At 33.5% G+C, this 14,983-nt stretch overlaps 1 protein-coding gene across 1 annotated transcript in view; it reads right to left on the reverse strand.

The window, feature by feature from the left end:
• LOC117601395 (nose resistant to fluoxetine protein 6) overlaps window positions 1–14,704 on the reverse strand; it is a 97,845-nt gene extending 83,141 nt beyond the window's left edge. Inside the window, exon 1 of the mRNA XM_034318076.2 lies at window positions 14,240–14,704. Coding sequence (XP_034173967.1) covers window positions 14,240–14,501 — 262 coding nt within the window. The 5' untranslated portion in view covers window positions 14,502–14,704. The remainder of the gene's footprint in view (window positions 1–14,239) is intronic.
• Between the last annotated feature and the right edge of the window lie 279 nt (window positions 14,705–14,983).

The following is a 14,983-nucleotide window of genomic DNA, read 5'->3' on the forward strand; positions in this document are numbered from 1 at the left end:
CACTAGTCTCAATGCAATACCAGCAGACTTCGTATATGACTAAATGACCCTATTTATATCTCGAGAAGTATATTAGTAATCACTCTTGGCCAATGACACCTTTTTAATTAAGTTAGGTTTAACCTTGAAGAGATGCGGAAGAGATCCATTGTTCGGTCATCGGTTTGAAAGTAATAAAATCATACAACTTGTTGAGTTCCAGGAAATGTGCCAAAAATTTGGACATTACTAGAAACGGATAATCTGTTTATTGCATAGCGACAGAAGGACACAAGTAAAGAACCTTTTCTAAAATTTCGTTTTGATTGCCTTTTAAGTTTACTTTATTGCCATTTTCCTTCTTCTGCCAACAGAATGTAAGCAGTAAATAGAAGGTATGGAGGGGTTTCCTATACAGGGTGTCCCAAAATTAGGTCGAATCCCGCGAAGAGATGATTGCTGAGGTGATTCTAAATAACTTTTTCCTTTACAAAAATGTTAGTTGAGGCTTCGTTTTCGAGTTATTAACGAAAAACACTGTCCAATCAGAACGCGGGTATAGCGCGAGCTGAACTGCGAAATTGTTGGATATGCTCTGCGTTCAAACCGCGGTCATGATCAAGTGCAGCGGCACTACGTCGGTATCATAGGATTCATTGGGCAGAAGTTTCATCGAATAATGAATAAAAAAAGAAAATAATAATAGTATCGAATTATTGTTTGCTCATGAACGATGAATAAAGTAATGAATCGTTATTCATGTAGAATGAATAAATCGAAGTGATCCAACACTTTTATTTGTTGTACAATAGGAGCTTAAAAAAATACTTGGTAGTCACTTTTGAAAAAAAAATGAGAAAAACTAATACACGTTTTGGAAATCAAAATAAGTTTGCAAATAATAAGAAAAAGGATTGAATGTAAATGAAACTAACCCATTCGTCTGTAAATGACCCAGCTGTAATGAAAATGGTTTGCTGTCACTGGACCATTGTGCCGATCCTAAACATTCGAGGAGGGAACACATTACGAAAAACAGCTGTTCGCCAGACGGGATCATTGAACTCACTCAATCGCATGGTCACTCTCACTTTTTACAGAATTTCACAACATGATCCGAAAGGGACCGATTCTTTCAAGTAATTAAACATTTTTATTCACTATCAAGTTGCTACTGCACTGGGCACAAATGAAAAACATGTAATATTCTGCACTACTTCGTAACGTTTTCACCTTCAAATGGGACTGCTAGCTTGGGCGTCTGCGAAGTTTGTTTCGCTCTTTGTTTCTTTCAACAATCGGAAATAGGTCATGGTTCGTGATCATAAATCTGTTATTCTCGGTAACCGAGAGTAAACGAGAGAGGCTCGAGTCGACCCTTTGAATATAGCCGAACGTAGAAAAGGACAAAGAGCGAAAAAAAAACTTCGCAGACGCTCAACCTAACAGTCCGATTTGAAGTTGGAAAGGAAGATCAGTAACGTCGTGAAAACGTTGCGAAGTACAGTATTGCCTCGAAATAAGCAAGTGGCTCGGGACCGAACAGTTGCTTATTTCGAAACAGGTTGCTATTCGGCTTGATTTTGTTCTCGAAACGGGAAGTTAGAGAACGCGAGAAACTAGTGAGAGATCCGAGGTAGCGGCAAATCATAAAGTAATCGACCGAGCAGCGATGTTATTTTTTGAACAAGGATAGAAAGCATTTTTTACATATATTCCATCCTTCTTCTACTAACCGATGTCACTGCTCAGTCGAGCGTGACAATTTATTATCCTAAACATCGGCTTCGCGCTTTCATAGACCTCTCACTCATTTCTCGTACCTCTCACTTCGCGGGTGACTTCAAACAAAGAAGAGGGGATAGCGAAGCAGAGACCACTTGTTTATTTCGAGGCAATACTGTAGTGCAGAATATTGCATGTTTTTCATTTGTGCCTACTGCAGTAGCAACGTGACAGTGGATAAAAATGTTTATTTACCTGAAAGAAAATTCAGCTGTAGTTCCAAATTGCCCCGGTGGCCGATTGACATGGGCTTTGAAGGGACGAAAGGGGGGAGGGAGAAAACCCCAAATATAAAACTGTATCCACATCAACCCAGTAGTTTCAGAGATATTAATTAAAAACTTTCGGCAGAATACATCGAATTTTGCCTATAAAGACGTAACTAACACAACCATCCCCGCTGTAGAAACCGTGGTCGTCAAGTGTCATGCAACCGATGACACAGTGGGTGGTCTGTTCCGCACTGGCAGGCGGAGTGAGATATCAGTTTGAAAGGACGTTGGACCCACCGCATCATCCCTCGCATTAAAGAGTGGCTCGGGTGGGGACCAGAAATGGTAAATTACCAGATCACGCTGAACACTTATTAACATCGTGTATTCGCTGGAAGAGAGAGGGAGATTGCTACCCAAAAAATGGGTGTGGTTGTAACACCTGAAAATTTTGTGATGACCGCTAAAGACCCCAGCAGGAGTTCTGATAGGCTTTATTGAAACAGTCCTTAACGGACAAAGAGAAATGGGAAAGAGAAAACCTGGATAGGACTGCCCGCAGAGGAGTTCGCCGACAACGCGGTGCGTTGAGGTCTAAGGGGGTGATGCGACACCCACAGTAAGAAAAGGGTAAGTCAGTGGAAACATCACGGATAGAGGCATGTCTACAGGGAGGAAGAAAAATCCCTCCTCCTCTTATTTCTGGAGGAACCTTGATGTAATGCCACAGGGCGGTCCCGAGGTGTCTTTCTATACGCCAGGAGCAACCGAGGAACGAGGGGGTTTTTAGTGGGTATACAGTAAAAGCTGGATATATGCAACAAACATTGGGATCCAGACGCTGCATATATCCAGTCGAGGTGTGGAATCTCGGGTTACACGCGACGAGCAGCCAAGCGTGAACGTAGAAAAGGACAGACAATGGCGGAAAGAGAGAGGTCCGATGATCAAAGGAAAGAGCCGAAACGTATCGGTGTGACTAATACTAATTGAATCAAAAAACTTTTTTATTTTTGACTCTTTTTAATGAAACTTGTACTAGCGCATTGGTGAGATTTTTGTGATTAAAGTGGTACCAAACACGATATAGTGTGAATTATAATTACTTGCTAAAATTGATGTTAAAAGTTGGCGAAAAGCAAAGGACGATTGAAAATGAAAACCGGTTGCGGTGTCGGCTCGGGTTTCAAACGTTGCATATATCCAGCCGAGGTGTCGATTCTGGGCATTTAAACGTTGCATATATCCAGTCTTGGTATCGATTCTGTGTCCGTACAAATCGTTTGTACCGTGCCGCGTTACCTATTCTACGTTCGTACAAATCGTTTGTACCGTGCCGCGATACCTATTCTACGTTCGTACACAACATGCAACGTGTTGCACGTTTGCATGTTGCGTGTTTGATGTATCTTTGGTGCACGGCCTGCCTTATACATATGTAGCCGAGATGTCAATTCTATATTGTTTATTTATTCTATTATCATTCTGTTATTACTGTTAGCTTGTAAATTACTTTAATTTTCAATAGGAATAAACTGTCCGGTTTCATGGAAATCACGGGCTGTTCCTAACATCATAAAGCACCTAATTTGCAGTCAATAGTTCCGCTACTTAGAAATATTCTGAACTGAACCGTGGCAACAATAAGTTTATGAAGCCATCGACCAGTTTAGTACTATGCTATTATTACAGTTTTATTATTATTTTAATAATTAAATATAATTCAAATCATATCGTGTTTGGTACCATTTTAATCAGAAAAATCTCACAAATGCATTAGTAAAAGTTTCATTAAGAAAAAGTTAAAAATAAAAAAGTTTTATTGTTCAATTAGTATTAGTCACACCGATATTACGGTCGGATCATATTACACGGTTTCCTCGCCGAGCGGCTCGGTCGGCTTAGGGGGATCCCCCAAGTGGAGGGGATAGCGATGTTGCATATATCCAGCCAAACTTTTACTGCATATATCCAGCTTTTACTGTACCGGGAGTCCCACGCTACTACCGGGTCACATAACATCTTGACTCGGTGTGCGGAATGCATTTTTTTCCCCTCGGATAAAAAGAAAAAGTCCTGGTAGTTACTCTGGCGTAATTTGTTCTTCAAATTTTGCTTATTAACATCTGTAGCCGTAAATGTCAGGGTTACAGGACTAATTTGAGAGTTCAATAATTGGATAATTATCTTGCCTTCCAATTCCTCAAATCTTACTTCATTCATGAATAATAAAATTATTTAAAATCTTTATCTTGATTCGTCTTGTCTCGTTTATGTATAGATATAATTAAATTATTTTCTTTCAGTGCTGGATTTTAAATAGTTGCTGAAATTCTTAGTCTTGGACAGCTTATTAAACTATGAATCAATTTAAATTATTAATTATGTAATTATTTTGAAAGATGTATATTCAACTAAGGTTAAGTATAATTTTTAAAAAAAATCAATTGTATTATACATTTGAATAAAGTTGCATTAACGAAGATGTACGTATAATTTATAAAATATAATTTTTTTATTAATATAACAAGAAGATTTAAAAATTGTTAAGTGCAACGTGGATGTTTATTTTATATGCAAAATTCATATTTGGATATCTAGTTTTTAATGTTAACGAACGAGTATGCGATATTGCGCGATAGAACATCTAGCATTAACAATTCAGTATGTGCTGCAACGTTTGAACATTGACGAGCTAATAAACGCAATATCACGTAAACGAACATTTAGCATTAGCACTTGGTGTCGTTTATAGAATTTCGAGTATGTAATATCACGTCATCGGAAATTCAGTGTCAATGGTACAGTGCATGATATCGCTTAATTTATTTTTGGAAGGCATTAGAAAACTCCAAATCGTTCAAAATTAATTCATTCTCTTTGATTTATGCAAATTGAAAAATATTCTGCGAGGAATGTGATTCTTTAATGAACGTTTGGAGTGTTGTTGTGACATCATGAGGCTATAAAATTATCATCTATACAATGCCATAAGATACAGTCAGTTGAAATGAAACTGTTGTTTAAAACTTTAACACTTGAATATTTGCGGTTATCATTTACCATCATAGTGGCGATAATTACGCAACTGTTTACTATAAAAGGTATTTTAAATCGCGTTAAACATTGCGCGACGTTTCCTGTGCCTGCGTACTCCATGCATGCATGCATCCATACATACATGGATACATACATGCATACATACGTGCATACATACATAATATGTACAATATATGTATCTTACAAAGTGAGCTGAATATTATGTATATAATATGCATTTAATTTAAATTTATTTAGGAAATACTTAAATTCATATATTTTTTTTAATTAATTAATATAATGAATTTAATCAAAGTTATAAAGGATTAACCTCTATTAATTTTCAAATAACCAAATCAATATATTCTGTCGTAAGTAAAAATACATCATGTGATATCGCGTGATTAATTATCAACGCAAAATGTTCTCCACGATATCCCGTGCTCGATTGTCCGATCACGCAATATCGCGTGTTCCGTGGTCTAGCTTAAGTGTCGCGGTACAAAGTAATCAACCTATTTTTTAGTTATGGCAACGAACGCATTAACGCAAACATGTATCTAAAAATATTAATTTATAATACGTATCATATAATAGGAAAGAATAAAATTTCTAACTATAAAAAGCACAATAAAATGTGGCTTATGCACCAATTTGAGTATTAATAGATTAAAATGAACATTGTTAGCATGTTTGTTGCAAGACACAGTGAAACTGTAATTATTAAGAATAACAGGAATTAATTGTCAAATTATATTTGTGAATCTTTCGATATACTATTTTTCATTATTATATCATATTTACAATTATAGGGCTATTCAAAATAATATTTTTCTATTATTTGCTTCAAATTGCACTATGGCCTAACACCTTTTATGGCCATTGGTTTAAAAAGTAACGGCCAAGTTTGAATAATTTATCCCTCCATGTAACTCCTCAAAAATTAAATAGCGTTCTTTTAACCTAATTTTCACAAAAGCTTTTTCAGTATTGCAAGCGTTATTTCTAAGCTAACGAACTTGGCCGTATTTAGTTTGATCTCATAACTTTTTACGGCCATAAGAACTTGGCTCCTGTTTACAGGATGTTTTTGTTGGGATTTCATCAATTTTTGTTGAGATTTCATAAATTATCAAGTATGCCAATTATGATTATTTTTGCAACATAATGTGAAAATATGGGGTAAACTTTATCTAGATTATGTGGATATTACTGTTGGAAATTTTTTTTTTTTAACTATTTTTTCATCCCATTTTGGGCATAAGACTCGAAAATTGAATCTCCAATTTTTCTTTGAATTTTTTGTGATATGTATGTTATGCTACTATGTTCCATCCTACATACCTATTTCATAATGTTTTTTTTCAGTACAACCCCTTTAAAGTGTAAAATTTCAAACTTTGATAATTATTCCTTTGATTGTTTGTTATGGTGGACCTATGTACCAAATTTCAAGCTTTTAAGTCAATGGAAAGTACCCAAAAGGTTTTGATGATAGGTCAGTCAGTCAGTCAGTGACAAATTTTATCATTGGAATCCAATTATTTTTGTTTGAAGATTAGGCAGTATAGATGCTGTTTAAAATTAGATTGAAGGTTAGGTTAAGTATAAAGTTCAAACAAGGATGAATAGACCTGAATCACAAAATTACGTATTAGATTTGAAATTCAAACAATAATTATAAGTGAATCTAAATCACTAAATTATGACTTATATACTTATATTCTTTTTCACTAACTTCCATTCATCTTCACAATTAACACGATAACATTTCAACATTACTTGGTAATAATGGCATATCTATGTATTTACGTATATTGCGAAACGAAATCAATCGTAAAGTGGATTAAGGGGGTAGACACGGGTAATAGTAGCGCGTTGACTTTACCGGCAAAAATGGGCCTAAACATGGGTTTACGGGTATCTGTTATTCGTCCTTATATGAGAAGATTTGGGGCTGGGTGAGGGCGTATTCGAAAGAGGAAGGTCCAATGCAGTACGGCCAACTCATGTTTCAGTGGAATTATGTTGATGTTTAGTAATATAAACGTCCAAAGTAGAGGAAAAAATCGATAAAATGCAGTCGCGGAATCGAAGCATTTTTAGGCCACTAAAAGAGTACTGTGATTGAAATCATGAGTGCAGCGGTCTAGCTACAACCCTTACCTGCAAATTAAGATCTATTTTGTCTTCATTTGTTGCGAAATAAGGACGAAAAGTGTAGTCACGTAAAAGCATTCTCACAGACTAGTTCCGCCATTATCTGGATAAGATAGAGCAAGTCACGTGACAAATTCAGTTCAGCTAGTAGTTATAAGGTGGCGTCTAACTAAGAAGGTTGCCGATTTGGAATCGTTGCCAAAATCAGGCGTTAGCTTGGTTACGTCACTCAACTGTGTCAGCGAAGGCAAGTGAAAAAGGCAACAATGCCCGAACGCTGAGTGAGACGGATTACAGTTATGCTGTCCTTCTCATTCTGAATGTTGAGAATCGTTGGTACCTCCTCTTTGCAGCAATTCTGCAAATGTTTACATAAGTTATTTATTTAAATTATTTGCATTCACTCAGAATATTGACTAACACTCCATTGTATTTTTTATTAGTTTCGAAAAACAAAGTTACTATAGGTTTCTGGAAATACAAGCGTCGCAGTGGTGCAAAATCGCCAAAATGTCTCTAAATTAGATATTATTACATTTTATGACATATTATATAAAATAAAGTATATACATGGAAAAAATTAATTAATGGGGAAAGGATGAATAAGTTTAAAAAATGATTTCTTCCCATATTTTTTCTTAATAGATTAGATTATTTTATTATGATTTCATAGATCATCAATACACCATTTGTATGATACTCATAACAAATATTCGAAACAACAAATCCAGGCATGGGGAGGTGCCAATCCAAATTTTAAATAACTTTCGTAATTTGGTTGGGACAATACCGAATCAATATTATTAAAATCCTTTGTAGTAAGATTGCATATATAACATTTTTGTGTGAATAAGTTTCCTGTTATAGAATGCCTGTTGGTAGGTATGCGTTGCATTTTTTTTTCATTGTTGCGTTGTTTTTGTTATTATTCGCAAAATTGGTTGCTTAGAAACAAACATTCTGCGAGTAACAATTAGTCCAAAACAATACGATCTGTAACAGTGCATTAGTTGACCGTGAAGCTAAATAAATACCTATAAGAAATTTTCAATTTTATAACATGAATAGTGCTCAGTGCGGTAAGTATTGTTGCTCAGAAATTGTTACAGTATATGGATCCCAAATCAATTTGGTTACGAATTCTTTTCATTCCAGTTAAAACTGAACGTAAATTTCAGCGTTATATTATAGATTGAGGATAATTTTTATTATCCTTTTAATATTTTTATTTCGTAGGTTCAAGTAGTAATTCCATATTTATATACCGAAAGAAACTAATTGAAGTTTTAAGAGGTATTTCTAGTGACGGGAATGCAGTAGAGAAACTGTTTAAACACTTAAGAAATGAAAAAGGTATTGAAGAGTTATCGGATGAGACCAAAAAAAAACTTAGTCGTTTCGTTTCAATATTTAATTCAAAATGGAAAGAATCTCATCGAAATAAAAATAGATTTAATGCAAAAAATAAAAAATGGTTAGATGGTCATGTGCAATTGACATACAATGCCGATACTATTAGCTTGAATTCGGAAGTTGGCAAAAAGAAATCGGTAAGTTACTTTATAAAATCTGCATAATATATAAAAAAAAAGTTATTGGTATAAACATAACGAAAAATTTGTTTAGCGTATTGTTGGACGGCCATCATCGCTAGACTTTTTATCTTTGAGTGATCGAACCAAAAGGATGCGAACTGAACATCTAAGAAAAGAATACTCTACAGATGAGTTGGCATACGCAACTCAAATGAAATTAAGATTCGAAAAGAAAGCAGGTGAAGCTGAAATCATTAAAGATATTATGTTCACATCTCCAAATAAAGCGAAGCAATACAAGAATGCGTATTGTGATAGTTTAAACCCTCACATTCCGTACACACCCACAGAGGCTTTATCAATATTAATTGAAGCAAAATTGAGCAAAGAACAATACAATGTACTAAGAAATACTGCAACAAAACATGGTTGTAATTTATACCCAAGGTATGAATCTTTAATCGAGGCGAAAAAAATGTGTTATCCAAATAACATTTCAATATCAGAAACAACAGCGGAAGTACCATTACAGGAATTATTAGATCACACAGCAAATCGTCTATGTTTAGTACAAAAAGAAGTTATATTAAGTGTTGATCAGGAAAAATGTGATTTTAAATTGGTCTCAAAGTGGGGATGTGATGGAGCATCCGGAATGAGCGAATACAAACAAAAATTTGAAAATCCCACAAAATCTGATAGTACTATATTCGCGTCATCTCTCGTTCCAATACAACTTACATCTGTTTCTGAAAACACAACAGAGGATAAAATTATATGGCAAAATATTCGAACATCTTCACCCAGATATTGCCGCCCCATTTATGTTGAATTCATACATGAAACGAGAGATTTAATAAATGAAGTAGTTGCAAACATTCAAAACCAAATTGAATAATTACATCCAACAGAAATTACTATACAGGACAGAAAAATACATATAACACATCAGTTAATATTAACAATGGTAGACGGAAAGGTTTGCAACGCGATGACAGGGAATTCATCTATACTAAATATATGTTATATATGTAATCTTACTGAAAAGGATTTTAATAAAATTGATTTAGTATTGTCTCAACCAATTCATGAAAGTAATTTAAAATTTATAAATCTATATAATTTTAATATCATATAGATGTTCCAACTTTTGAACAATATTGTTTGAATACAGCCAAAAAATTCGTGAACCTTTACGAATGGTACAATATGAGTACAACAGTTCACAAGATATTGATTCATAGTCCACAAGTAATTTCCCAAGCAATTCTACCTATAGGCCAACTTGGAGAAGAAGCCCAGGAAGCAAGAAATAAGGACTTGAAGAGATTAAGGGAATTCAACTCCAGAAAATTTTCTCGTTTGCAGAATCTAGAAAACGTGTTTCACGAACTTTTGATTTCTTCGGATCCATATTTATCCAGTTTACGATTTTTAAAACCAAAAAAATTAAAACAATATTCGAATGATGTCCTTTAGTTTTTCAAAGAACCTGATGATCAATGAAATCATAATAAAATAATTTAGTTTATTTTTAAAAAATACGAGAAGAAATCATTTTTTAAAAATTGTTTATCCCTTCTCCATTAATTAATTTTTCATATGTATATACTTTATTTTACGCAACAAGTCATAAAATGTCATAATATCTGATTTAGAAATATATTTGGAATTTTTGCCACGTTTTGGAGATTTATTTTGCACCACTGTGACGAAGGTTGCAAAATTCGCAAACTTTTTTTGGATTATAATGTTCATATTTATGTCTATTTTTAACTGAAAAATGAAATTTAGGTGGGATTTGAAAGACCTTAATTATAAACAAAAAAACTTTATTTTAATCGTTTAAAGTAAAGCATTTATCGCATTAAATAATATCTATGCGATAATATTTAAAAACTTGAAGGATTAAAAACAAAAACAACAAAAACCGGAAAGAAACATTTTTCTAAAATAACATATAATGCAGTTGTTTATAATGTCATTTTTTTTTATAACTTATATTGTAATCTACGATTAATGTATTTTAATATTGCTACATCAATTTTTTTAAATATCGTTGCCATGAACATCGAGTTTTTGCCACTTTTTGAGGATTTTGCACCGTCGCGCAATTGGGACGAGTTATATCTTAAATTTGGTAAGAGATAGGAAAAAGCTATTGATGTAAAAGTTGAACTTATGAAAAATATGAAATATCTCACGAAATATTAGTTTTTTAAACATTGTACTGTTATATATAGGTAATAGGTAATAGTGAGAAGGAGAGAAGGAGCCGAGGTCCCTCCATTTATTAGTTCTAATACTATTTTTTTATGCAGAATGTTTCAAAGAGTTGACACAAGTAAAAAAACAATGCAATTCCATTTAGACAAAAAGTGCATCTGTATTTTTTTAGTGCATCATTGCATTCACGAAGAAAATGAAGTCATAGAAAAATAAACATTATCATACCATTGAACTTTTACATGAACAGCTTTTTCCTATCTCTTACCAAATTCAAGACATAATCCGTCCCAATTGCGTGACGCACCCTGTATGCTTTTATGAATTAAAAAACATTTATTTAAAGAAGCTAATAACTTTATCTAAAAAAATTCTCAAATTGCACGTTCCTTCGGTTCTTCAGACTAGGCATATATTTTTTAGCAGCAAGGCGTGCTACGATGCGCTATATAAAATCCACGCGTTCAGTCAGTCGGAATTTACCGGAGCGGGACAATTCTATCATTTAGGTTCAAAGAAGGATAGCATGATCACCATACATCTAACTCTAACCACGCGCCAATGTTTCGCTTTCGTTATTCAGGCGTATTGTGGCGATGCCTCTGGCGAGATGAGCGTTTGAATGGGTTTGTAAAAATACTTGAGGCACTGTTGCCTTCCCAGATCGTGTTGCACGCACGCCAGCTGAGAATTAAACCTTTCAAGTTCGTAACAGAACACGCAAGTGGCTCCACCAGGCCCAACGAAAAAACAGCTGTAATACCGACGTCCCAAATCGGAGAGGTCACGTGCCGTGTCTACCCCCTTAAGGCGCATGAAAATTTAGTATGATACCTACCAATGTTACGCGTGTTGAAATGCGAAGAAAGTAATGCCGTTCGAATTCGTAATCCAGATTTTCTTTTATAGTCGGAATTTCGATTAAAAGAGACACCGTAAACACTTTCTAACTAGCAAACGTAACAGTCTATAAAGTGTTTCATGTTATCGTTACATGTCTACCTACTTAGTTCACACAACGCACGTGCAATACAATGAGTAACGAAATCACATGCAATATGCAGACATTGCGCATGAATGAAAATCAAACTTCAGTAGCACGTCTGTCGAAATATCGAAAGTAGCTCTGCCTTTTTCCGTCATTCGATCGCTCTATATGCATTTGTTTTCTCCGACTAAAGTTTTGGAGCACGATAAAAAATACGATTAAGTACGTATTTAATATTTAAGTAACAGAATACGTGTTGTTCTTTCCTCCATTTTGTTAATGAGTGTAAATGTACCGTTGCAATGTTTCGTTGTATTGAATTGCAAAATAAAATAGTATTACAAAACTTTTGTGTTTTTCAAACATTTATAATTACGAATTATAATTATTTTATATAATGTTGACAATGTTTAACATTATATAATTTGTTTTATAGAAAAATTAAAATATAATATCATATTCGAATTGCAAATGCAATTTGCAAAAAAAGGATATCATCTTCTTAGCACAACCGTATATATTCAAAAGACTATTAATATTTTAGTAATATTTAAATGACTTTTAAAGCAATTGATTACTCTTAATCTGAAATTATGTGTACTTCTTTCGTAACTTTAAAAATTATGTATTTCTAAAATTAACTTCTCGGATTTAGGTACACAGGAAAGGTACAAATATACAATAATGTTTAAACTAGTAATTTCTTTGTTTTATTTTTTCAAGATCAGTTTTACTTACGATGAAAAAAGAAAAACATAATTATTGTTTTATTTTGGAGATTCAGCAGTTCAATTGAAGAAATAGGCAAACAATTTTTCTCTTTCTGTCTCTTACTTTTGTATAGATCTACATTTTGTTTATGTAAAAAAATCTTTGCGACTGACATAACTAAGTAGCTACGAAGTTGCACAAGTTACATAGGTATGTAATAAATTAACAAATACATTAAAGGTAATTTACAAGATCTGAAATGATCTTTCCTTCCTAGTTTCACTGAATAATACTAATAACAATTTCAATATTAATTAGTTATTTGAAAATGTTAATATTTCTTTGTTTGTTTAGACACAGTACAAGGTTTCGTATACATTTCGCATCATCATGCTAAATATAACAATATATGTGCAAAACGATATAATTCACATTTCAGAAATTTTAAGATTTAAATAAGAGCATCTGTGTAATCTATAGAAAAAAAGTGTGTTAAGAAATACTTTATGACTGATGCGGTAATCGAGTACACGGTCACTATGACTCGTTTAAAATATATCTAAATATAATGAAGCATATACACACCAAAAGGAGTACATACAACTTACATTGAGTCAAAATGATTCTGCAGCCCATGTGCGAAGGTTCAAATTCAATTTAAACTCTAAATCATACGTTAGGTTAGTAAAAGTTCATGAATTCTCATTTATCGAATACTGGGCGATTAACTGGGTCATACCAGATCATTTCAACTCACATTCTAAAAGCCGAGTCATTTTAGGTTTTGAAGTTTTGAAGTTCTAATATTTGAATTATGTAATTTTTAAATATTGAAATTTGAACTCTGAAATTTAAAACTTTGAAATTTAAATTTTAAAACTTGTAAATTGAATTTTGAAATGTATACATTTGAATTTTGAAATTTGTGTAATACAATTATTAAGTTTGAACTTTAAAATTTAAGAATTAAAAATTTTTGCAACTGATATTTAATTTAACCTGAATCAAAATTATTTGGCATTCGGCGTGCGAAGGTTTAAACACCTTTTTCTCTTCAAAACATATATATGCAATAAAGCAAAGGTCGAATACGTTCTAATTTAATTCTTTTTCATTCTTATCAGACGTTTGTTGATAATCATATTAATCATTGAAATGAAATAATTATGTTTGAAAATACATTGATTGTTATGTTTTAATACAAAATTGCATTAATTGTATTCATTTATATATGCAGACATCGACGAATCCTGATCATATATAATAAACAAATATTTATATATCAATCAGAAAAAACATCACAAATACAGTATGATCAGGTTAAATGTTACAAGTATACTTGACTATGTGCTGTTTTGCCTGAAGCAACATACACATTAAAACAATGTGTATATATATATTTATTTATATAAATTAAAACAATAGGAAAAATTACGGAAATTCAGATAACGTATGTAGATATCTATACATATTATGCTTTGCGCAGTAACGATAATCAATTGAAATTTGAAACTTAAAGTGATAATGCCGATTTACGATGCTTTATCTCATAATTACGGATTACTCGTTGCACTGTAGTGTGAGTAGTACTCATTAAAACTCACCGTAAAATGGATTAGTGTGTTTGTATCTTTCGCTCCTCCACATCTCTTTCCGTGATTCGATCGAATAGTTTCTTAGATGTCCAATTAGCTCAACCAACGTGAAATTATTCGAAGGGGAGCTCTTGTTGTGCGATAGAACACGAAGAATATCGTCATCTTCCAAAGGACTCAGTCCAACGGATGTTAAAATTTCCACTGATTTTCCGGCATACGAAAGCTTGATCAGTACAAAAATCATCCACACTTTGATGAACGTTTCCATCTTTGTAAATATAGCAAATGAGAATTAGGCTCAATGATACGATTAGACCCACTATAATGATCACAGTAAGTCTATAGACTTTTTTAAACACATTTGTCATAGATTTCGGAATTGTATTAAATGTAATCGAAAGTTTTGAAGAATTTGAAAAAAAGAAGCACCCCGCAACGTTTCACGGCCTCTGTATTACTTGATCGGTTGAAAGCCAGCCTTATGAGTGATCGTGAAACCAAAGAGGCAACTGTGTGACGCGAACAAGGGAAGAAGAGGGGAGGTGAATAGTTGCGTTATTTCTCTCCCACTCTGTGTGTTATCGAAAGACCTCGTGTTAACATTCGCACGGCACGCAGTGAGGCAAATTGAGAAAACGAGCTTCAGAACAGTGCATAGTCCGATTTTCGATGTTCTTTGATGTTTTTCAATATTCTTCGATGTTCTTCGAAGATCTTAGATATTTTTCGATGTTCTATATTCGATAGGTA

Source organism: Osmia lignaria, chromosome 6, assembly GCF_051020975.1.
Source record: "Osmia lignaria lignaria isolate PbOS001 chromosome 6, iyOsmLign1, whole genome shotgun sequence".
In the NCBI taxonomy this organism is placed as follows: domain Eukaryota; kingdom Metazoa; phylum Arthropoda; class Insecta; order Hymenoptera; family Megachilidae; genus Osmia; species Osmia lignaria.